The following is a 24945-nucleotide window of genomic DNA, read 5'->3' as shown; positions in this document are numbered from 1 at the left end:
CATTATATGCACGTTGTACCTTTTGCAGTTGCCTCACAGTTCTCGGATATTCTGCTGTTTTTCACCTAGGTTTTTGTTTTTTGTTTTTTTCTCTCTGCTTTTCAGCTTTGGTAGTTTCAATTGCTGTAGCCTGAAGCTCGGAGAGTCTTTCCTCACCCATGTCCAGTCTACTAATGAGTCCATCAGAGGCGTTCTTATTCTTCATTTCTGTTCCAATGTTTTTTATCTCTAGTATTTCTTTTTTATTCTTTCTTAGAATTTATATCTCTCCACTTACATTATTCATCTATTCTTGCATAGTCTACTTTTTCCATTAAACTCTTCACATGTTACAGTTTTGAAAATTTCTGGTCTGATAATTCCAACACCCCTGCCATATCTGACTCTGGTTCTATTGCTTGCTCCCTCTCTTCAGACTGTGAGTCCTGCCTTGGAGTACACCTTGTAATTTTTGTTGAAAGGTAGACATGATATACTGGTTAAAAGGAACAGCAGTAAATAGACCTTTAGTAATGTGAGCTGTGGGGAAGGGGGACGTGTTCTGTTGTCCTATGTTAAGGGCTCTGTCATTTAATGAGCCTGTGCCTCTGCACTGTGAACCTTGTGCGTTTGTCGGTTCCCCCACCTCCTTAGGTGGGACAGGATGGCTGGAATGGGCCCAAGTTGATTATCTCTCTTCCCCCAAGTGTATCAGGTACTGATAAAACGCCAGCAGTGAGGCTCTGGTATTTCCCCATAGAGCAAGCCTTGTTAAGTAGCTCCGAAGGCTCTGGTGTATTTCAGAATGGTTTCTTTTCTCCTCTCCCTGCTGGAAGCAAAGGGATTTTTCTCCCCATATTCAGTGAGGTCCTGGTAGAGCTCCTAGAGGTAAAACTCACCAAAGTGTGGGGCGCCCTTATGACTGTGTCCCCCGAGTTTTTAACACTTGGAATTGTCCATGCTGAGCGTCCAGCACTTTGACAGTTACACTTCAGGTTTTCTTGTCCTGACACAGGTTTCTACTTAACGGTTCTGCTCAGGTAAGTTGTGATTGTCTGTACCCACCTGTCTGTCCAGGTCGAGGGCAGCGATTTGCCCTGTGACCTCAGTTCTCTGGTTGAATCTAAGAAGAGTTGTTGATTTGCAGCTTGTTCAGATTTTTAGTTGTTGTTAGGATGGAGTGGCGACTTCCTAGTTCCTTACATGCGGAACTGAAAGCTGGAAGTCCCAAATTAATTTGGAGTGTTTCTGTCACCTGAGATTCTAAGTTCTGGATTTTACTATTGCTTACTTTGGAAACTTTGCGCTTTAGTATTGACTCTCCAGAATGTGCTTGCTTTCTTAATTTGCTTTTACTGCTTTGTATAGGTGGCACAGGAGTGGGGCAGCTCTCCAAATAAAGACAAACTCCATCAGCTGCGTTTACGAAAATTCCCTGCAGATTATAAAAAATACTGGGAGTTTGTGGGTAAGTCCTTTCTTATGTAACTTGGAACGTATCGTATAATAATCGGAGATTGCTATTTGCAGAAACATTATCATCGTTTGACTTTTCTGGGACATCGGTTTCCTAAGCTAAATTTGTAAGCTCTAACAAAGAGTGTTTATAGTGTTAATTAATGCGGGTAGTTACCAGGACGGTTATAAATATAAGATGTATTTAGCTTAACCATTCTGTAATTAGAAAACCACAGGCCAAAGTGTCCATGGAAGCTGGACATGGGAGAGAGGCTGAGTGAAGGGGGCTTGATCAGGGAGGGGTGGGGGGTTATAATAATAGTGGTTATAGATTCTGCGTAAATCTTCCTGTTATGTGAAACACTATCTCATTTATGTATTAGTTATAAATAAACCACCATTCAGAACTCTTTAAAATAAAAAGTATAAATCCACCCCGCACCCCCGAAAAAACATCCTACTCCATGTTTTTTCTTTGCCAAGAAAAGAAGCATGTGTATATATTTTTGGGGAAAGGTAGTATATATTCAGTGTAGAACATTCAGATAATATTAGCCAGCAGTAAAATAAACATCACCCACAATTCCCGTTACGCAGAGGTAACGCTATGAGCATAGCGTGTATGTTACTGTCAGGCTTCTGTTGGCCTGTGTGAATTGTGTGTGTGGCAGGTGGGGGTGGACGGGGGTCATTTTGCCTATTTTGTGGCCATTCATTTATTCAGCAAACATTTACTGGCTTTATTTATATACTGTCTGATACTGTATGACTCTAGATGCTGGGTGCCTAGCTATAAAGAAAACAAAACGCCTGCCTTCATGAAGCTTACATTTGACTTAATTTCATTTAAAATATTGTAGATGTCTTTTCAGAGGTATTAAATAATGACAGTATATTTAATATTTTTGTTATTCCATTGTAAGCGTATTTCATAGTCCATTTATCCAGTCATTTCTAGTTAGACCTGTGCATTGTTTACAGTTTTTCACTATTAGAAACACTCTGAGTAAATCTGTTTGCTACGTCAAACAGATACACATTTTCAGACTTTTGATTCATATAAGAAGGAATATCAGTTTCACTTCTAACATTGGATGTAAGAGTGTACGTCGCCCTCATTTGTTAGTTTAAACTTTTTTTTCAATTTTATTATATGGAAATGTGTGTCTTTGAGGTTGTGGTTTTTGTCCCGGGTCTTTACTGGTCACTTGTATTATTGAGTTTGGGGGATAAGGATAATTGTCCATGCCCTTCGTCCTTTGTCCTATTAGGGGGGTTGTTTTCTTCTTAATTTGTATTCATTGTCGTATTTTTTCATTTAATTTCACATGTAGTTTTTGAGGCACAGACAGTTTTTATCTTCACATATTCAAAACTACCATATTTATTTCTTTATAGTTCTGACTTTGGTCTTAGAAATCATATAAATACTTTTACATTTTCTTGCACTATTTTTATATTTTTAAATATTTAAATCACTAATTTATCTGGCATTTCTCTTGATCATATGATAGAATCACTTAGCATTTATCACTCTTGTGTCTGGCTTCTCTCATTTAACATGTCTGTAGCTCATCAGTTTTGTGCGCGTATTTGTTTTTTTCATTGCTGTGGTAATACGTCATTGTGTGAATAGCGCAGTTTTGCTGCTCATAGACACTTTTTTCAGCAGTTTTGTCCTCTGTAAGGGCTCCCCCAAGTCCATCCCCAGGATGGAGGATGCGCTAGGAGGACCTGCTGTGTCAGCTCTTCCAGCGTTTTATGGGTAACGCCACTGGGCATTCTCGTGTCTCTTGGTGTTCTCGTGAGGGCTTTTTGGTTGAGTCTACTCATACCCAGAGTGGATTGGCTGATTCACCTTGGGTGGATAATGCCAAGCCTGTTGTACAAAGCATGTCCCCCACCCGCAGTGTGTGACAAGTCACACTGCTCCATGTCTTCACCCACACATTTGTATTGACTGTCATGTGAATTTCGGTGATTGGTGTGTGTGTATTGATGGCCTTTTGTGGTTTTATTTTGTAATAGCCTTTGTAATAATCAGTGGGGTTGAGCACCTTTTCATACATTTAGTAAATGCTTCAGTAACCTCTTTGGGGAAAGTGCCTGTTGAAGGCTCTTGTTGATTTTCTGTTAAATGTCTTGTTTTGTGTGTGTGTGTGTGGGGGGGTGTTCTTTTTTTTGTGGTTAGTGCTCTGTGACTCATTTAAGAAACCTTTGTTCCCTGTTGCAGGTTGTAAATATATTATCTTAACATCTAGAAGAGGTGTCAGCAAACCCAGTTGGCAGATCTGCCCCATATCCTGTTTTGTATTGCCCTACAGGAAGGTGTTTACATTGGTAAAGGGCTGCGAAAAAAAGATGCGGTGAACATACTACACACACCGTACGTGGCCTGTAGAGAAAAGCTTTGGCTCTTTACAGAAAACATTTGCCGACCCTTTTTCTGGATCATTGATTATTTCATCAACCTGCAGTCGATTTTTGTGCATGAGTGAGATGTAGGGGTCGTGTTGAATTTTTTTCCAGATGAAGATGAAGTTATTCCAATGCTGTTTATTGAGAAGACCATTTTTTCTCCGTGCTCTGCGATGCCGTATTTGTCATAAATCTAGTGGCATTTAACGCGTGGACCTTCCTCAGGACTCGTTTCTTATTGGGCTGTTTGCCTTGTGCCCGTGTCACATTGCTTGGTCACTTAGTGTAGCTTTGTAATACGTTTTACTATCCAGCAAACAAGTCCTCCTACCGTGTTTTGTCTTAAAAATGCCTTGGTTATTAGTGTCCTGTGTAATCCCATATAAATTTTAGAGGAAAAAAGTGAAAATTTGTTAAGAATTGACATCTTTCTAATACAGTATTGATTTTTTAATGCGTAAGGTATGTGTCTTCAATTATTTGTATTTACTTTCAGTAATGGAGCGGTTTTGCAGATTATCTTTGGTTAAATTTTCTTTTGGTCATGTTTAATTTTATTTCAGTGAATATATCTAAAGGATACAGACCTAAAAAGTTCATAATAAAATAATTTTTATTGCTAAAATATTAACAATTCCTTAGTATCAGATAGCTAGTCACTGTTTAAATTTCCCCTTTCCTCATAAAATTTTTCATCCTGTTTGATTTAATTTCCAAATTAGGTTCACTAATTGACACTGGTTGTTATATCTTTTTTTAACTATAATGCTCTCAATTTTTTTTCTTTGTAATTTATTTGTTGAGGAAATTAGGTCATTGATCCTGTAGCGTTACCCACTGTCTGGATTTTGCTGATTGAGTCCCCCTGTGTTATAGTATGTTTTTCTAGCCTCTGCATTTCCTGTAAATTGGTAATTGGATCTAGAGGTCTGATCAGATTCAAGTTTGATTTATTATTTCTGGCCCCAAACTATTTCATAAGTGGTGGTATTTTCTTTCATCAGGAGGTTCATGATGTCCGATTTCTCTTTTTGTAACATTTACAGCTGTTGATGCTTAATGTTTTGGCTAATTAATTTACTAAAGGACACAAAATGGTGATATTTTTATTTGTTCATTTCTTCACTTATTAGCTGGACTAGTTCTATAAAGAGAAATTTCTCCATGTTGTTTGGTTACTCAGTGTTTTATTTCATAAATAAAGGTAGAAGAAGTAGTTGACTCTGGACCAGTTTTCGAAATAATGAGTTATTCACTTCAAGCAGTGATGTTGACCAGTGAACTTTTTAAAAATTATTTCAAATGCATTGACTGAAATACACTTTTCTTTCAATCCATTGTAACTGGCTCCTTCGTGTTAGCTCCTGAGCTGCTTAGCAAGGAACCTACAAGTCTTGAAGAGCTCTCCGTATATGGGACTCAAGCTATTAAATCAATGGAGGTGAATAAAAAAGCAACGTGTAAAATGAAAAATAGAAACAAAGGAGTCTAATTACACGCGTATATTAAATTTATTACCTTCTTTTGTTTTGATTGAATACTAAAATTTTTTTCCATTTTTAAAAACAACTTTTCATTTTTTCTTCTGTTTTGGAAACTATACCTTAGTTTATACTTGGTTTGCTATTTTAGTAGTTAGATTTAAACTTACAATGTGCATCCTTGATTTGTCAAGTTCTGTAGTTTCAATAGATATTTCAAATGTCTATTTTGGCTTTTTAGCAGTTTTTAAGAAACATTTTATAATATTGTATAATCAACATTTGAAAATATTGACTGTCTTCGATTTCCGTTCTGAAGTATATGCAACGTCCTTTAGTGCTGCTGTACCAGTGCTTGAACTTAGTACAGGGTTTAGTTTCCTTTAAGTTAATCTTATTTAAAATAATTCTGTTATACTAAATGCTGACTTCTTATTGTTTCATAGTTTATCTTGACGAATCTGAACTAGCTAAACAGCTTCATCCAAAGGAGAATGATTTGGTGTTTTTGGTTCCTGAAAGACTGAATGGAGAGAAGAAGGACATGGGGAGAAATCCCCTGAAGGAGTCCCAGGCCTATCACTGTGGTTATATTCACAAGTTCCGCCGCACTTCAGTCAGTAAGTCAGTAGTGAGACGTCGCAGAGAGGCTGTCGGGTCAGCTCATCTTTTAGTTTCCCAGCCATGTGTTTGTCCACAGCCAACCCTTAAATGGCATGGGTTTGAACTGTGTGGGTCCACATATAGGTGGATTATTTCAATAAATACCGTAAATGTGTTTTTTCTTCCTTACGATGTTTTTAATGACATCTTTTCTCTAGCTAACGTATTGTAAGAATACAGTGTATAGTACATATAACATACAAAATAGGTGTTAATCGACTGTATTACTGGTAATGCTTCTGGTCAACAGTAAGCTATTTGTACCCCCCTCACATCCCTCATCCTTTCCCCACCCCCTTTGTCTGCTTTCTTTGTAGCACCTACTTAGCACCTGTCTCCCTCTCCGGAAAAGTAAGCCTCTTGAGCACAGGAACATTGCCTGGTTCTTAGGAGGCACTTAGTAAATATTTATTGAATTATTTAAATCACATGTCATACCAAAGACAGTTATACCTAATTCTGAATAACGTTTTTAACTGGATGCTGTTATTCACTGGTAACTGAAATTGCTTTTCTCTTTCTTGGTAATAGTGCGCAATGGAAAGTCTGAGTGTTCCCTTTTCATCCAGAGTCAAGATAATTTGCCAGTCAATTTAAATGAATTTGTGAAATGTATTGTAATCAGTTCTCTGGTAACTACACAAAGGAAGTTAAAAGCCATGTGTTTGTTGAGTGGTCGGAACCAGCTGGCCAGAGCTATCCTGAATCCAAACCCCATGGACTTCTGTACGAAAGATTTACTGAATACGGCGTCGGAGAGAATTGTGAGTGATGATTGTATACTACCAGGGAAGGTCAGAAACTTCCTGGCGGGATGTTAAAGCACTGTGCTGTGCTTATCTGCTCCGTATTCCTGGGTGTCTGCCACAAAGACATATTCACTGTGCGCCCAGGCATGTTGTTAGTGCTTGGTTTTCTTCCATATTGCGGAGGTAGATTAGCGTAGCTAGCTTACCTCACGAGGAGGAAGGTAATAGTACAGAATTGAAAATGTGCTTGAAGAGCAACCGTCAAATGTTGGCCGACCAGCCTAGTTAAGGTTAGGTCATTAAAATTCAGGAGGAGGATAATCGAGTGGTATTGTGGCAAGTCTGAAGATGAAGTTGTCATTCTGTGTGACACGTTTATCTCACTGTAAGTGCTGTGTGTAAGTGCCAGCAAGTTAACCCAGAGAAAGGCAAAAGGAATATTTTTGAACCCCTGCTGTGTGCTAGGGTTTTCGTGTATTATCTCAGTCAATTCTCACCCGTCCCAGATTTAACGGATGACAAAGCTGAGGCTAAGGGAGGTTAGGATTTAAGAGACCTAGCTTGTGCGTGAAACTGAGGTTTCGACTCATCTGACCCAAAGTCATGCTCTTTCCATTATATTGTGTGGGAGGGAAGAAAGTCTTTGAAGGTTTTTACTAAGGAGAGAATTGACTAAAATGGAAAGAACCAAAGAATAAATAGAAGAAAAGTGTAGACAGTTTATTGCTATCATCTTTATAAGGCTCACAAATAAAAATACAGTTATAGTATTTGTAGGTGGGCTGAAGTCAACATGCACATATGGTGTAAGTCACTTTCTTTCCAGTCGTGGAAAGTGGTTTTTAGATTAAAGGTTGCTGTGGGATCTTGCCTGATCCTTACAGGAAGAATACCTCATTCTCCGTAATGTCTTCTGTGTAGACTGCCTACTTGAAAGATTTCAATGAAGACCAAAAGAAAGCTATAGAAACTGCATATGCTATGGTGAAACACTCCCCATCAGTTGCCAAGATCTGTCTGATTCATGGACCACCTGGAACAGGAAAATCGAAAACTATTGTTGGCCTCCTTTACCGCCTCCTGACAGAGGTAGAGTGTGTGTGAGTGCCTCAGTGCATCCGTGAACTTGAACTAACTGGCGTGGCAATAAGTACTAATGTGCCTTTTCCTTTCACTTCTGTGTATCTCTTTGGTGGTGTGTGGAACTTGATCGGCGAAGTGGGTGGCAGAGGGTGAGAAAGTTATAAGAAGTAAAAAGAGCAGGAAATGCTGTCTTGGGTGAAACTAAACCCAGAGGCCAGCACGGTGGTCTCCTGGCTTTATTATAGGTTATTCTAGGTCACATCGAATGCCGGGAGGCTGTGTGGAATGGCTTCCTGGGCTACATTTTGATTGGATTGAGTATTGAGTAAAAAAAGTGGATAGTAAGGTCAGGCTCAAAGAAGTTATGAGAAGATTTTCATGCCAGAGTAATTTGAGTGTCACTGTAAGATGTAGATGCTTTTATTTTTAATTCTTTACAAGGGGAACTTGCAAACATACGTGGAAGTAGAGAAAACTTACAAAACTGCATCCTGGACCTCATCGTGGTTTCTATTTGTTTGGTGTGTGTGTCAAACCGTAGAACCCGAGGAAGGGGCATTCCGATGAAAACTCCAATGCCAAGATCAAGCAGAACCGCGTCCTGGTGTGTGCGCCGTCCAACGCAGCCGTTGATGAGCTTATGAAAAAGATCATCCTTGAATTCAAAGAAAAATGCAAAGACAAGAATCATCCTCTGGGTATGTACTTGTGTGGCTTGATTTGTTCGTTTTCAGAGTTTCATGTGGGCAGCTTGACCGAGAGGAAGCAGATTCTGGTATGGACTTCTCCCCGGGGCCGTGGCTCGCACGTCCTCAGCGATTCTTTTAACAAGTAGTTCTGCGCATTCACTCTGCCCGGCTCTGTGCTGGGTACTGAGGTGTCAGCAGCAAATCCTCAGAAGACAGTCCGATGAGGAAGTGGGTGGATCATTGGGCAACTAGAATGTAAAGCCGTAAGTTCTGTGGTAGGAGTGGAATGGGGCTGCTTTTACACAGCTTCGCATGGCTCTTGATTCAGTCAGGACGGTTAGGGGCGGCTCGTGGAGGAAGTGATGGCTAAGACGAGGCTGAAGCGTAATTAGGAGTCGGCCATGGGGGGGGGGGGAACCGTAGCGGAAGTTTCCGGAGGCGAGAGAACCTCCTGTAGTTCAGTGTGGTTAGGCTGTCACAGGCCCCACGAAGGCCAGGGTTTGGGATTTGTTCATTGGTCCCCAGTGCCTAGGCCAGTGCTTGGCACTCGGTGAGGGCTTAGTAGATACTTAGTGACTGAAAAGCTAGAGCTGTCACTGTTTATCGTTATCGAATGCTTCCGTGTCAGTAATCCTCAGAATAATCCTGACAGCTAAGTCTCAGTCCCCCTCCTACCTACGTCTTATAGGAGGAGAGACTGAAGAGTAGACGTGTGAAGTGCCCACAGGGGAACCTTTTTTGAATTCAGTTGAAGGATGGGTGAAGAGCATCACCACAGAGGGTTCAGGACGCTTGAGTGAAGACGTAAAAGACTTTCTGTTCACTTAACACCTGCCCTCGGAGCACCCACTTTGAGTGGTGTGGTTATGGCTCTGCATTCGACTGGGTTGTCAAGCTCCAACCACATTGTGTGTTTCTTGAGGTTATCTGACAGTGCCTTTTACCAGTTAGGATTTGCTTCGGCTGCAGATACAGTGACTTCAGTATGACAAGTGTCTTTCTTACTCAGAAGCCCCGAGACGGGCAGCTCAGCACTGGTGCTGGCGTGATGGCTGTGCTTCAGCACATGTGCAGACAGCCGGGCTCTTTCTGTCTTGCTCCAGTGTGTGTGGCCTTGTTCCTTAGTGTGCCAGGGTCAGAGGGGGCTGCTCCAGCGCCAGTAATCACGTCCAGCAGCAAGTGTGAAGCGGACACGAGGACAGGCTCAGGGAGCACACTAGTCCTACCTGCAGGACAGTTCCAGACACTGCTGGTAGTGCTGTGCTCATTTCCTGGGGGCGGGACTTACTCACAGGGCTGCACCCAGCTCGGGAACCTGGGACTGGTCACCTCTGTTCTGAGAGGCGCACACGGTTTCCTTTTTACTACGTACATGTTCCCCACAGACAGAATTCCTTTGATCTTAAAACTTATATTGTCAGTCTGCAACTTGCCCATCCACCATAACATTTGTGAGATTAATGGTTTTACATGTCACTGCATGTATCAACAGCCATGTATCTCGCCTGCTATAGGTTGTTTCATTGTATGTGCGCACAGTGTATTCATTGTCCATTGACAGAAACTGGGTTTCTTTTCCAGTTTTTGTTATTTCAGATTTTATTGTAGTGAGCAGCCCTATACCCGTGCGTGTTTCTCCAGGCAGGTACAGAAATGACATTTATTACCACAGCGAATAAATGAATTGGACTGTGTTGCACTGCAGAGCAGTGAAAGGGAGCGCCCTGAGTGAAGCGAGCGTGGACTCCACCCCGTGTCTCCTGTGTCTCCATGCAGCTGCCTGGAGCAGTGCTTTTCACACTGGGGCCTGTGGCCGTTAGGTGGGCTCTCAGGTCAGTTCAGGGAGGCCAGAAGCAGCCTCCGTAACCAAGGTAGAGCAGAGGAGAAGAGAAGAGAGAAGAGTGTAGGTAGTGAGGATAAGTATTGTTCCGTGATGCCGCTTTCATTGCTGAGGGGTAGAGTATACCTCAGGCTATAGGGCAAGTTTCAGAGAGCTTATGAGAACACTGATCTAGTACCTGTATGCCTGGAAGAGATTCGTGCATCTTCAGTTTCTACATGGTGCCAGATTCTTCTCGAAAGTGGTCGTCCCACGTGTCCCAGAGCAGCTGGCTCCCGTGCTGGGTGCTGGGTGCAGTTGGAGCTTGCCTTTCCCTAACTTGTCAGGTGTATACTGATGACACTGTGGCCGGCCAGGTAGGCACAGGGCAGGCACATGAGGCAGCTTGGGTGGGGGTGGGGGGGTTAATTTTTTTTTCTTAGAAAATAAATTTTCTGTTAGTAAGGAGCTTTTTTCTTTTTCAGTACTTTTTCACTTCTTTTCACTACTCCCAGTGGTCCTCAGTGCCCTTTAAGGAAATAACATCTCACCATGACGTATGATGTTCATTTGTAGGTTTCCATATATACCTTTATCAGGTTAAAAAAGTTCCCTTCTCAGAGTTTTTATCATGAATGGGTGTTGAATTTTATTGCATGCATTTTTTGGGTTTGTTTTTTTTTTTGCATTTGTTGAAATGGTAAGTTTTTTTTCTTAAAATTTTGATGTGGTAAATTATGTTTTTCTAATGTTAAAATACCTTTGCTTGCTAGAGTAAAGACAACTTGGTCATGTATCACTATTTTTTTAACACAGTGCTGGATTGCTAATGTTTTACTGAGGATTTTTAAAATTCTTTTATTTATTCTGTGTTTTTTTATCACACAGAGATGATCTCTTGAATGTTAATTTGGTTTTAGTGTTGTTTGGTTGGTTGGTTGGTTGGTTGTTTGGTTGGTTTTCTGTGTTTTTTTTTAATCTATCGGTTGGTTGGTTTTTTGACAGAAAAGTAAGTTTTTATCTACTATCTGAATATGTTTAATTGCTATATGTCTATGCAAATTTTCTAGATTTGAGTGAGTTTTACCAATTCACATTTTTCAAGAAAAAAATTCCACTTCATCTTAGGTTTTCAGATATATTGACATAAAGTTGTTCATTGTATTCTCATTTAAAAAATCTCAACTGTGTTTCTAAGGGTCACCTTTGTCATTCCCTGTATTACGTATTTAGTCTCTAAGTTCACACTTGGCATGGATCTGTGATTGGACAGTCCCAAAAGAGAATTCGTTTTTTTTCCTAGCCAAGCCCAGGCCAGGATAGGTTCACTTGTTTCTCATCCTGCCACCTCTTTTAGGCCCGTTTGCTTTCTAGTGGGCTTTAAAATCCAAGCTTCTGTTAAAAAACTTGTATATCTTGATTAGAATGGTAGTTTTGCCAATGTAGACGTTTGTCAAACTCTGTGGAACTAAAGATTTTTAAATCTCTGGATTTTATTGAATGTAACTTAAAAAACACGTAAGCACTGAGACCAGACCAGCGCTCGCTCACCCCTCACTCTTTCCCTCAGGGAAGCACAACAGCTCAAAGCTTTCAACTCTGGTTTTCCACTTTCTGTTTTTGGCTCTGAGGAATTTGTCTTACACGCTTAGGAATTTCCCTGCAATTTAAAGGATGTCTGTTACAATTTGTGGAGCGTTTCTAGGTGTTTATAGAGCGTGAGCTACTAGGTAATTTCATCCACCTTTCTGGTGGAAAGACAAGTAAGTTAGCCGTTTTGAAACCTTCAAGTAAATGCAGGCCAGAGAAGATGGCTTCCGATGGAAGAAAGAGCTGAATGAGGAACAACAATAAGTTGTAGACAAGTGTGTAGTAAGTCACTCAGTCATTCAGCGGGTATTTACTGTATTTATTGTGTGCCAGCCACTGTTGTGGGCAGTTACCAAAGCAAAACCCTATTCTTACCGGGTCTCGATTCAGTGGAAGGAAATGCAATGGATAGTAAAACAAGTATGTGATGTGTGTGTCCCATTGGGATGAGTGTTGACAAACTGCATGACTGCTATAGGTTAGCCCAATAATGCAGTGGGAGATTTTTAGATTAATAACTAAAATGTGGTAACCTAAAATCGAAATGTGGTCAGTAAACCAGCCAAATGATGTTTACAGGTTTTAGAATTATCTCACTCCAGAATTTCTGGAGTAGCATGTGAAGTGGAGCAGAGTTGCGAAAACTTTGTTCTGGGGGCCGGCCCGGTGGCTCAGGTGGTTGGAGCTCCGTGCTCCTAACTCTGAAGGCTGCCAGTTCAGTTCCCACATGGGCCAGTGGGCTCTCAACCACAAGGTTGCCGGTTCAATTCCTCGAGTCCCTTAAGGGATGGTGGGCAGCGCCCCCTGCAACTAAAATTGAACACGGCACCTTGAGCTGAGCTGCCGCTGAGCTCCGGGATGACTCAGTTGGTTGGAGTGTGTCCTCTCAACCACAAGGTTGCCAGTTCGACTCCCGGCAGGGATGGTCGGCTGTGCCCCCTCCAACTAGCAATGGCAACTGGACCTGGAGCTGAGCTGCACCCTCCACAACTAAGACTGAAAGGACAACAACTTGAAGCTGAACAGCACCCTCCACAGCTAAGATTGAAAGGACAGCAACTTGACTTGGGGGGAAAAAAAGTCCTGGAAGCACACACTGTTCCCCAATAAAGTCCTGTTCCCCTTCTCCCCAGAAAAAAAAAAAAGCTTTGTTCTGAGTATCCTGCAGAAAATGATTGATGGTCTAGTGAGATTCTGTTCTTGAAATTCAAGTATGTGTTTATATATGAAAGTCTTTATATATATATGAAATATCCTGTAGATAAGAAATCTGTTTTATTTTAATTCACCATTTCCCAAACATATTTTACCATGGAATGTTGGACAAAACGTAATTTGAGAAACATTAATAGAATCTCAACTCTCTAATGTAGTGTTTATGCAACTTTGCTAGCTTGTATTAGTTAGACATAATAAGTACTTGCTTTATAGGGTTGTTACGAAGCATCTGTAAAATACTGTGTATGAAGCCTCTAGTGGAGCTCCAGGAATCTAGTTGATTGACAGTTCATGTTAGCTCTCTTCTCTGATTGTTAAAATATTTGCTTAGAAATAGATATTATGTACAGAGGTTGCAGGGTCCTTATTAATCTCTGTGATTTTGATCAACAGGAAACTGTGGAGATATAAACTTAGTACGTCTGGGTGCAGAAAAGTCTATTAATAATGAAGTCCTAAAATTCAGTTTGGACCACCAAGTAGACCACAGAATGAGTAAGTACAGAATAAGGTACATACTAAGGCTGGTTCTGCTTCCTTTTGTGTGGTAGGAAGTAGCCTGGGCATTAAAGGTCATTTGGCAGCCCTGGGGTAGTCTGTCTAGCTTTGAGAGCTGGCCTTTCTTCTCCTTTTTATGCGTGTGTGTGTTAGAATTGGCATATAATTCTTTATCTTTTTTTTTTTTAGAAAAAGAATTACCTTCTCATGTTCAAGAGATGCATAGAAGAAAGGAATATTTAGACCACCAACTAGATGAACTTTCCCGCCAGCGTGCTCTATGCCGAGGGGGAAGGGAAATACAGGTATCTGACATTTCTTGATTAATGTTTTTTAATAAATCATAGGTACACAAACTAGTTGAGAATTTGATGCCATGGTTTCATGGTGGAATAGCATAATTTGCATACAAAAATGTGTACAATAGTGCTATGGCTTACATCAGAGGTTAACCAACTTGATTTGGAAAGGACAAGGTAGTCACTGTTTTTGACTTTGCAAGTCTCTGTTGCAGCTCCTCAACTCTGCTGCTACAGCACAAAAGCTGTAGGTCGCCATAAACAGGGATGTGGCTCTATTTCAAGTTAAGTTAGACACAAAGGGAATTCGCTGGCTCGTAGGCCTGGGAATCTGGGAGTGGCTGGATCCAGAGGCTCAGATGACATTATTTATCCACACTTGACGTGTCAGCCATTTCTTCTGCAGGAGAAGACGAGTGCCACCGTCTCTGGGCTGTGGCATCCCAGCTTAGAAACACCGAGGTAGGGAAGGTCTCGTTCCCATTGTCTGTGCGTCAGTTCCAAGGGAGGACTCGGATTAGTTCCAGAGCAGGGCTGATCCCTGTTCTCACGGGAATGGGTGCCGTGATTGACCAGGGATGGGATGTGCCTGTCGCTGCTCAGAGGAAAGATTGGGGTGTGATTGCTCACCACGTTTGAACCCCCTACCGTGTTGCCCCGAAAATAAGACCTACCCCAAAAATAAGCCCCAGTTAAGATCCATCAGCCAGACGGACGCTTTTAGTACGTTATGACGATGTTCCAGAAGAAGATGACATGACTGTATTTGAATAAATGTAGATTGTTGTACATGAAAAAATAAGACCATCCCCTGAAAAGTCGCCCTAATGCGTCTTTTGGAGCAAAAATTAATATAAGACCCGGTCTTATCTTTGGGGAAATATGGTATAAGACCCGGTCTTATTTTCGGGGAAACACAGTAGAAATGAGTGAAGGAATGATGCCCCAAGAGTTGGAATACTAAGCAGACAGAAATAGCATACGTGCCATACACTGGACATAACTGAATCTTGCATAGCGTTAAGAATTTATCAAATTAACACTAAGTTGAGCACAGGGTGCTGGATTTGAGGGAGATGGGGGAGTTACTGGATGGTGAGCCGCTGTTCAACAGCAGAGCACAGGAGAAACTGAAACAGAGAAATGTATTACTCACATATCCTGGAGGAAGTAGGCCGGGAGGTGCCACCCGTGAAGGTCAAGGCAGAGCACAGACAGGCAGAACCCAGGGCACATGCCTTTGCTAGAGTCTGTGGGTTCCCAGGCTAGAGCCGGATTGGTCAGTTCAAACCCAACGAGTGGCGTTTGGTAAGTTTGTGTGTATCTACTGCTGCTTTTGTGCTGTAACAACTCGGGGGTCTTATCTAAGGGACGCACAAGGCATATGGGTTTGGGGGCAGGGAGACTGCTGATCTCAAGGGCTGTTGGAGACATCCTGTCAGGAGCTGACCTGTGCTCGTGCCCCGGGCTGCTACCTGGGGCATGTGCTGGTCTGAAGGGGTAAGTTTCAGGCCAGTGCAGGCTGCTGGGCCAAACAGGATGGATGTGGACGCAGCTGTTGATATGTAGCATTAAAGAAAGAGTCAGGACTTGACTGGGAAAGAAAGCAAACTGGGCGAATGTTTTTCATTGGTAAAGTATAGGCTTACCCTTTTGAAATGTGAAGCGGTCCATTGTAAAATATTTTTAAATGCTTAGTTCAGTTTTAATGCTGGCATTCTCATTTTTCCTAGAGGCAAGAATTCGATGAAAAAATTGCCGAAGTTTCAAAAGAAAGGCAGGAACTTGCTTCTAAAATTAAAGAGGTAATTTGCCTATAGCATTTTCCTGTTTTTTTCTTTTTCTCTTTAAAATTTAATTATGAAATAGTTCAGACAACCTGTGGGCTTTTATCAATTGCATTTAAAAAATTTTTAATTATGAAAAATTTCAGACAAATTCAAGAGTGGAGAAAGTGGTGTAATTACATGTACATTTACATTTTTTTCTTTAGCCTAAGAATGAATTCTTACCACTACCTGAGATTTCTAAGAAAGGTGATTATAAAATATCTTTTCCTTTTCTAGGTCTGGGTAAGTATTAAAAACTCTTGTTAGGTACTCTACTCTCCCCCTTTCCCAAACTGCAAAATCAGTTATGATAATTGTAATCAGATGAATAGTTAATAAAAATAGGTTTATGGGTATTTCCCCTATTAAAAGAGAAAGAAAATCACATGTGTCTTAATTCAAGTAGCGTGACAGTGGCAACTCAGTGTTGCATTTCTTTAAATAATACAGTATTTCAGTTGGGGGTCAGAAGACATAATATCAACTGGTAATTGTTAGTATTTTTTATGAATTTTTTATTTTGAATATATTACGAGCCTTCTCTGTGTGGCTAAAGAAATGCAGTTGAATTTAATGCATAGTTGCATTGGCAGTTTGTTTACTTAAGTTAAAAACTATGTGGAAACTTTTCATTAAAATTTTAAACTGAGCCCGACGTCAATCTTTCCATGGTTAACGATGAAGTCCATCTTCATGGGTGTGCTGCTCTTCGCTGCCCAGCACATTGCTCTGTGGGCCGCCTAACTGGTTACATGTGGTGGCTTTACTCCCTGATGCATGTAACAGTGCTTCACCGTGTGAGGGCTGCAGAGCCGCGGCTCCACCGTCTTCCCAGAGCCCCCACACAGGTCGTGGTGCCCGTGGGTGCGTGTATCACATGCAGGGACGGAAGTCCTGCTCTCCAGGAGCACAAACGGGCTGGCTGAACCTTTGATAAAAAACACGAGTTTTATTAAGTGGAACACTAAATGGTATACACTGTGAAGTGTCACTCACACCGTCTGCTTCGACCACAGTGCACTTGTGTTTTTGATCCAAGGTTGAGACTCCGCATATGCAGAGGCCTGACTTCAGTGTATGAGGATTTTGGACTCATGGTTGGGTGGTCGGCACCCCTCACCCCTGAGTTGTCCACGGGTTAGCTGTCTGCATTGCAAGAATAGACCAAGACTGTTTTCTTAGTATAGAAGTAGAACGCTGTCAGTTTTACAGGCATTATGGTTGGTACTAGCCTTTAAAGAAGAGAGAATGACATTATATATGTAAAACTAACAGAAAAACATACATTCAAGCTTAGTTCTGACCTTGGTTTTACTCAAATAATTGCTTCACAACTCTGTAGAATGATTGAATCTACTTTTTTTGATAACCTGCCAACATACATCTGGCTGTAAGAATTGTAATCTACTTTGACCAAATCAGACCCCGAATAAATTTTTCTTTGCATGCTTAAGTCATATTCTAAGCTTAGACTGTACTGCAAAGCAGTGTTCTTTCTGGTGGTTTCTGATTCACCTGGATATTTCTGCTTTTGCTCAATTTGAGGTTCTCCCCTAACATTTACTAAGTATTATTCTGTCACATAATAAATGGTGAATGTTTATAGTAGAACTAGGCCTGTCGTAGTCGAGAATTTATATACAACTGAATACTGATTAACCTTTATTTGTTGCCTTAGGTTCAAGGACGCCCGCAGAAAACACAGAACATCATCATCTTAGAGTCCCACGTCATCTGTTGCACATTGAGCACGAGTGGCGGTTTACTGCTTGAGTCTGCTTTTCGGGGGCAAGGAGGTGTCCCCTTCAGTTGTGTCGTTGTCGATGAGGTCAGTAAGCCACTCCGACTGGGGCTGTAAGTCTGAGATGAGCAGTGGCCGCTGAATGTTGACAAAGTGGTCTCTTCATGTCTGATTCTGTTTTGTTTTAATTTTTTTAAAGTAAATTTATATTTATTTATTTATTTATTTATTTATTTATTTTAAGGAGGGGCAGCTCACAGTGGCCCATGTGGGGATCAAACCGGCAACCTTGGTGTTATTAGCACCACGTTCTAACCAACTGAGCCAACCGGCCACCCCACCCACCCCCGTCTGATTCTTACCTGCCATTGCATGTGTGTGTGTCTCGTATGTTGAAGTAGGCTGCTAATGACTCACCACAGTTACAGTTGTTTCTCCAGTAGTGGGGGTACAGTCTGCAGGAAACCTGCTGGCTGCTCACAGAATTCCTCCCGAGGGTTACCTAGCTAGCTTCTGCTTGGAATGTCTCTTGACCTCGTGAAGCATTCTGAATATAACTTTGGACAGCTCTGAGCCGTAGTGTTTTCAGCTAACATCCTTTATTCCTAGTTCGTTCGTTAAACATTTATTAGGCACCCACTGTTTGCTAGAATGTGGAGCCAGAGCACAAAAGAGATGGCAAGGGAGGGGCCGAGAATCGATCTGGAGCTCCCAGTCCAGTGCTCACCAAAATAAAAGAGTACAAGATGTGGAGGCGATGCAGTGATGAGAGAAAATGTCACTGAATTGAAGAGACGCGTGAGCCTTGGAACTGAAAGGCCTACCGAGGACCGAGGACGAGAGGGGGTCGGGGGCGGGAACCCTGGCATGCATGTCCTCAGAGCACAAACCTGGGACATTACATGGCTTTCTAGCTTGTGGCTAGTTCCCAAGCAGCAGTGTCACCAGAGGGGTAGCTGACTTCCCAGCACGTGTGTGGTTTTTAGGGGTTTTTTTGAGTGTTTTTATTACTTGTTTCTTTTCCTAACTAAATAAAAGCCTTCTTTTGATACTTGGTACAGAAGGAGAAAGTGTGGTGGTTTTCTGAATGGTTAGAGTTTTTGTGAATTAGATAAACTGTACATGGACAACTAAATCGCAGTGCTAATTCAGACTGTTTCTTCATCCTGTACTTTCTTAATAAGGCCGGGCAGTCTTGTGAAGTTGAAACTCTTACCCCACTCATCCATCGTTGTAACAAGCTTGTCCTGGTAGGAGACCCCAAGCAGCTCCCTCCCACAGTCATTTCTCTGGTGAGTTTTTTCCTGATTCTTTAAAGTAGAAGGGTCTTTGGGGTTGTTTTTTGGATGGGGGGGGGTGTCTTTCTTGAATCATCATGTTGCTTGCAAGGGAAAATGGGGAAGGCTGAGAAAAGAGAACCACTATTGGAGTCTTCATAGTGTCTCTGAAATGTCCCTTTGTTCGTAGTTGTGCGTAGATGTGTGACAGGACTAGAAGGAGCCTGTTCTGTGTGCATTGGGACCTTTTTTTGGGAAAGGCAGTGTACAGCTATTTTTAAGGGCCATATCTGATTTATTTTAATATCATAAACACCAAAACAATAATAAAAGAAAATCTTCAAAAGAGACGAAAAGAATCCCAACCGACTGATTGGCATTTCAATGTGTACACGTTTGGGAACAACGTTAAAAAGAGTCGGTTTCCCCTTTTAGGACTCCGTCCTTTCGTGCACGCAGTGCCTGTGGTCCGCCCACCCTCCGAAAGTGCAGGGGACACGAAGAGAGAGCAGTTGTGAACTCTGCTTGTGGGCAGAGCAGCACCTGCGTCCTTTGTGATCTCACTGAAGACGCTTGACTTTGTTTAAAGGTGGCAGAATCATTCTGGGCCAAAAGTCAGTGACTAGATCAGGAATGTCCTTCCATGTCAGTGGTCTCAACTTTCTTCTGGAAGTAGATACATTACCTCATAGAAGTCCTTTTTCTTTCTCCCACAAGAGAAGATTCAAAATGAGGTTTTGGCTAACCTGAATAGATGAACTTTTGGAGATGTAAATGAAATCATCAAATGTTGCTAATATTTATTTTATTTAGTTGCACAAACCTATTTCAAATCACATACATACATAATGCATTACTGAAGAAGTAATGCCTTCTTTTCCCCACTCGCACAGTTTGTGAAACAGGTTTATTCAAATTTTGCACACGTCCTCAGCATCACTCGAGAAGATTCCATCATCTTCGTGTACTTTTCAGAGCACATTATTGCTTCTAGATTAGTTGATGTCATGCTTTTTGGATCTTTGTGTGATGCTGACATTGGAAAGTATATCTGAAGGCACAGCCATGGTAACATTACGAGAGTTTTCTTCGTCAGTTAGGTGACTGTTTTTTGAGATTGCAGGTTGTAATCCATTTTGGGGTTTATGAAATGAACTTACTGAGTCAGCTGTCTGTTTCCTCCACTAGAATGTAAGTTCTGTGAGACTTGATCTCACTCACCTTAGTCCCAACACCGCAGATTTTAGAAGTCAGTATGTACAAGAGGGATGGATAAAGCAGTTAGTCTTCAAAAGGGCTTGTGTACAATGACATTGAATATTTCTGTTTGTTGAGAGCGTACCCCAGAAGTAATTGTTAAAAATCTATGTCACATTCTTTTGCTTCTTTCATCGAGTCGGGTGACCTCTGACAGCATCAAAATAGCTTCGGTTATGGTCATTCACAAGGTCACATCTCTTTCATAAGCAGTATGTGGGTTTTCTAAACAAGGAGAAAGTGCCACACCTTTTACGGTCAAGCTGCGTGGCTTCTCAAGGGCCAGGGTCACAAACAGCTTCTTTCTCTGAGTCCTTGGTCGTTGGTGATGGCACCTAAACCTTGCCATGTACATGTCAGGGCGCAGCAATTGTTTTTATAATAGTGGGAGAAGCACATTCTTAGCGATGGCTGCTTTATTTTTCCCCTAGCAGAGGGCACAGGAATACGGCTATGACCAGTCGATGATGGCCCGCTTCTACAAGCTGCTGGAAGACAACGTCGAGCACAGTATGAGCGGCCGGCTGCCTGTGATCCAGCTGAGCATCCAGTACCGGATGCACCCGGACATCTGTCTCTTCCCTTCTACTTACATTTATAACAAAAGCCTGAAAACCAACAGGTGGGTCTAGTCGTTGCTGGTTAGCTGGTTTTGTTGGTCGGTTAGCTGCCTAGGAAGAATAGCTATTTTACTGTGTTCTTAAATCTTACCATAAGAAGCATAAAGCAAAGGTTTGATAATTTTCTCTAATTATAAAAGTCATGTTGATGGCAGCAAATGTAGGTAAGCAAAAAAGAAGGGGGGAAAGCCACCCATACTTATACCACCCAGAAGTAATTGCTGGTAGCATTTTGGTGTATATTCTACCAGCCCTTGCACTATGCATATCTTTTTTAGTTTTTCTTTTTTCTTTAAATTTATTGGGGTGACAATTTTTAGTAAAATTACATAGATTTCAGGTGTACAGTTCTGTATTACATCATCTATAAATCCCATTGTGTGTTCACCACCCAGAGTCAGTTCTCCTTCCATCACCATATATTTGACACGTTTTCTTTTTTTAATTAAAAAAAAAAATTACACCATAGTCTACATAGTATTTTATGGCTTGCTCTTTTCACTTCTTCTACTATGAAGAACTTTCCAGTCCTAATTGTTACATCTTAAGTACATAGATCATCCCCCCAGCACTACAATAGAAATAGAATTTGTTTTGTACCTTTCATTAAAGCACATTTTAATAAAAGAAGGTTCTTCGTGCCCCTTTACTTTCCCAGCTCCCTCCCCTACAAAAAAAATGGTAATAATAATTTAAAATGTTTTCTGATAACTTGACTTGGATTCTGAATGTTGGCTCCTTTTTTGTAGGATGACTGAGACCAGTCGGTGTTCATCAAATTGGCTGTTTCAACCCTACCTTGTGTTTGATGTTGAAGACGGTTCAGAAAGACGGGATAATGAGTACGTTCTCTTTCTTCGATCCCCAATGATGGGCCCAGAATGATTATATATGATTTGTGGTCATATTTATATTCAAAAACACTTTGCATTATAACACATCTCTTTGCTTAGGGCCAGGGCACGATCTTTTTTACTTCACTGGGTTGATAGCTTCTCCTTTTTTATCATTCTCTGTTTCAGCCTTTCAATTCTTCTTAACGTGTGTAATGGGGATCACATTAACTAGCATTTGGTAGGTGCCTGAGTAGATATGCACTGAGTAAAACACATGGCCCCACCGCAAGATTATCTGGTCTAACAGGGAAGGCAGACTTCGACCAAGTAGTCGCCAATGGACTTACTGCGGCGGCTGTGTTGTGAAGGGTAAGTGTAGATTCAGCTGAAGGAAGTGTGAGACAGGGCGGGCATTACTGGCAGTGTGTTGGATTGTTCAGGTGGCCTTGAATGACAACAAAGGGGAGTGGTTGTTACTAGTTAGGACACACCTGCGAGGAGCCAGGGCTGCTTGTGAGGGAAGAGGAGCCCTGGTCTGGAAGCTGTATTTGTTAGCACCTGTGTATCGTGAAGTGCGAGTCAACACAGATTCCACCTGTGTGGTGAGGTGGCTGCACAGCAGGTCGTGTCCTCAGGATCAGACATTAGTAGAGGTGGAGAAGTTAGAAATACAAAGCAGCAGCAGGCTGGGGGGTCGCCATGACAGAGGCTTGTCCAGGCTGCAGTGGGGCCTGCCGGAATGGAGCAGGGCATTGAGACGGGGGTGGAGGGTCACGAGGAATAGCGACCTGAGAGGTGAGCAAGCAAAATAAAGATTCCGAGGAGGGAAGAGAGCGCTAGCTAACTGGGCTCTCTGTGGTCTGTATGGTAAGACTTGAAGTTAGGATGGTGGGTCCTTACGATTCTTAAAGTGAAGCTGCAGCAGTGCAGCCCCAGTGCATGTGGCATGCTGCGGGTGATGACACATGTGGTTTGGGAGGGGACTTGGTGCAGGATGGGACCTGGGCCTGCTGCAGGATCTCCTGTTGTTCCTCTCAGACCTGCAGCACGTTAGCCTGTGTGGGTGGCATCTCGTCGGTTGTGTGGTGTGTGAACAACTCGGCTGTGGTGGGGGATGAAGAAAGATAATCCATCTCAAGCACTTTCCTCAGTGTTTGGGAGATAGCAAATCCTTAATGGTAGCTATTTATTACTCATATCTCCATTGTTACACTTTGTTCTTACAACTGCTGTCCCTGTTTTAACAGATGTTTAAGACACTAGTGCTTACACTTTAGCTGACTCCGAAATTTTTTTCTCTCACACAACACAGCTTCCTGTTTCACCAGGCAGTTATTTCTGTATTCTGTATTTCTATATTCGTATATTTCTATATGAGTACGATGTTAATGGTCAGCGTAACAGCCTCTTTGAATCACTGCTGATTGAGTAATGATGGAACCTACCTGCCCTTTAATGGAAAACGAAGTGGGACTTAAGCAAGCAACTAGACTGCTGTTAGTTTTTTTTTGTTTTTTGTTTTGTTTTGTTTTGTGATTTTATTGGGGAAGGGGAACGGGACTTTATTGGGGAACAGTGTACTTCCAGGACTTTTTTCCAAGTCAAGTTGCTGTCCCTTCAATCCCAGCTATGGAGGATGCTGTTCAGCTTCAAGTTGTCCTTTCAGTCTTAGTTGTGGAGGGCGCAGCTCAGCTCCAGGTCCAGTTGCCGCCGCTAGTTGCAGGGGGCACAGCCCACCATCCCTTGCAGGAGTCGAACTGGCAACCTTGTGGTTGAGAGGACACACTCCAACCAACTGAGCCATCCGGGAGCTCAGCGGCAGCTCAGCTGAAGGTGCTGTGTTCAGTCTTAGTTGCAGGGGGCGGAGACCACCATCCCTTGCGGGACTTGAGGAATTGAACTGGCAACCTTGTGGTTGAGAGCCCACTGGCCCATGTGGGAATCGAACCGGCAGCCTTCGGAGTTAGGAGCACGGAGCTCTAACCACCTGAGCCACCGGGCCGGCCCAGACTGCTGTTAGTTTTGATGTGTTTTCTTTTTTCCATCTTCTTTAGCTCATATGTAAACGTTCAAGAAATAAAACTGGTAATGGAGATAATTAAACTTATTAAAGAAAAAAAAAAGGATACTACTTTCCGAAACATTGGTATAATTACCCATTATAAGGCTCAGAAGATGATGATTCAGAAGGAGTTGGACAAAGAATTTGATGGGAAAAGGTAAGGCATCTATATTTTTATAGCTGTTTCTGGTGAATTACAGAGAAGAAAATGGGGATAGAAGGAAAGAAGAAAAAGGAAACTCTGTGGGGAGTGGTTGGAAGCTATGGCCCGACAGCACAAGGAGTCCAGGATGTTGGGTTCTGTAGATGGGAGCTGGGTAGGGAATGGGTGCACTTACAGCGCTTGTGGACAGAGTGCCTCCTGCCAATTGCAATGTCGTCACCGTTACACTTGACAGTGGAATTGATGGAGAAACTCCAGGCCTTTCCCTTTAGCTCCATGACTTAGTAATCTGAATTCTAACTCTAGCGAGAAGTCATTTTTTCATTTAGAATAATTTAACCCTTTGAGTGTCTTTATAGGGTGAAGATCATGTTTTTATCTTCTTTTTACCTCAACAGTAAAATTAAAGTTTAAGTATTGGAAATCCATTAACTCAGAAACACACAAACGACCAAAATTGACTCTAGAAAAGAATAGAAAATTTGAACCGACCTATAAAAAGTAGTAATCAAACACTTCCCGACAAAGAACTCAAGACCAGGTTTTGTAACTGGATACCTGGATGTCGATACACCTGTACCATCATGTATTCAGTCGTAAAAGGAATGCAGTGCTGAGCCACGCTGCAACATAGATGAACCTTGAAAACACTACCGAGTGAGAGAAGCCAAACACAAAAGGCCACATGTATTGTGATTCCATGTATATGAAATTTCCAGAAAGTAGATGAGTGGTTGTCAGGGCCTGGGGAGGGGGGAGATTGAGACTGACGGCCGAGGGGCACGGGGTTTCTCTTTTGGGTGACTGACATGTTGTGAAGTTCGATAATGGTGATGGCTGCACAACATAGTGAAGGCACAAGAACCACTGAACGGTACACACTGTACGATGGTGAGTTTTGTGTTACGTGAATTGTATTTCAGTAAGTAAAGATGCCCGTGAAAAAAGTTCCTGAAAAACAGTACTATGTAAATATGTATATTTTGTGATTCTCTGACTTTTTCCAGTAAATGTGTCTCTTTTGTAAGCAGGTTAGCAGAAGTAGACACTGTGGATGCATTCCAGGGTCGTCAGAAAGATTGTGTCATTGTTACGTGTGTCAGAGCAAACGCCATGCAAGGCTCAATCGGGTGAGATACTGTCATTGATTTTTTAAGTTGTGAAATTGATCCACTGTTAGGTTTGCTTTTCTTGATACCTTGTATGTTAACCCATG

The 24945-nt window shown here is 41.9% G+C and overlaps 1 protein-coding gene across 1 annotated transcript in view; it reads left to right on the top strand.

Moving 5' to 3' along the window:
• The window catches only part of SETX (senataxin), a 58646-nt gene that overhangs the window by 25090 nt on the left and 8611 nt on the right, over positions 1-24945 (top strand). Inside the window, exons 11-24 of the mRNA XM_074331549.1 lie at positions 1348-1447; positions 5783-5956; positions 6531-6763; positions 7670-7837; positions 8373-8529; positions 13541-13642; positions 13835-13950; positions 15678-15749; positions 17452-17601; positions 18699-18806; positions 20483-20670; positions 21418-21510; positions 23559-23723; positions 24761-24859. Of these exons, the coding sequence (XP_074187650.1) occupies positions 1348-1447; positions 5783-5956; positions 6531-6763; positions 7670-7837; positions 8373-8529; positions 13541-13642; positions 13835-13950; positions 15678-15749; positions 17452-17601; positions 18699-18806; positions 20483-20670; positions 21418-21510; positions 23559-23723; positions 24761-24859 (1925 nt within the window). The remainder of the gene's footprint in view (positions 1-1347; positions 1448-5782; positions 5957-6530; positions 6764-7669; positions 7838-8372; positions 8530-13540; positions 13643-13834; positions 13951-15677; positions 15750-17451; positions 17602-18698; positions 18807-20482; positions 20671-21417; positions 21511-23558; positions 23724-24760; positions 24860-24945) is intronic.

This window comes from Rhinolophus sinicus, linkage group LG04, assembly GCF_036562045.2.
Source record: "Rhinolophus sinicus isolate RSC01 linkage group LG04, ASM3656204v1, whole genome shotgun sequence".
Classification (NCBI taxonomy): domain Eukaryota; kingdom Metazoa; phylum Chordata; class Mammalia; order Chiroptera; family Rhinolophidae; genus Rhinolophus; species Rhinolophus sinicus.
Note: the sequence above shows the minus strand (reverse complement) of the source record. Positions and strands in the feature narration are given on the sequence as shown.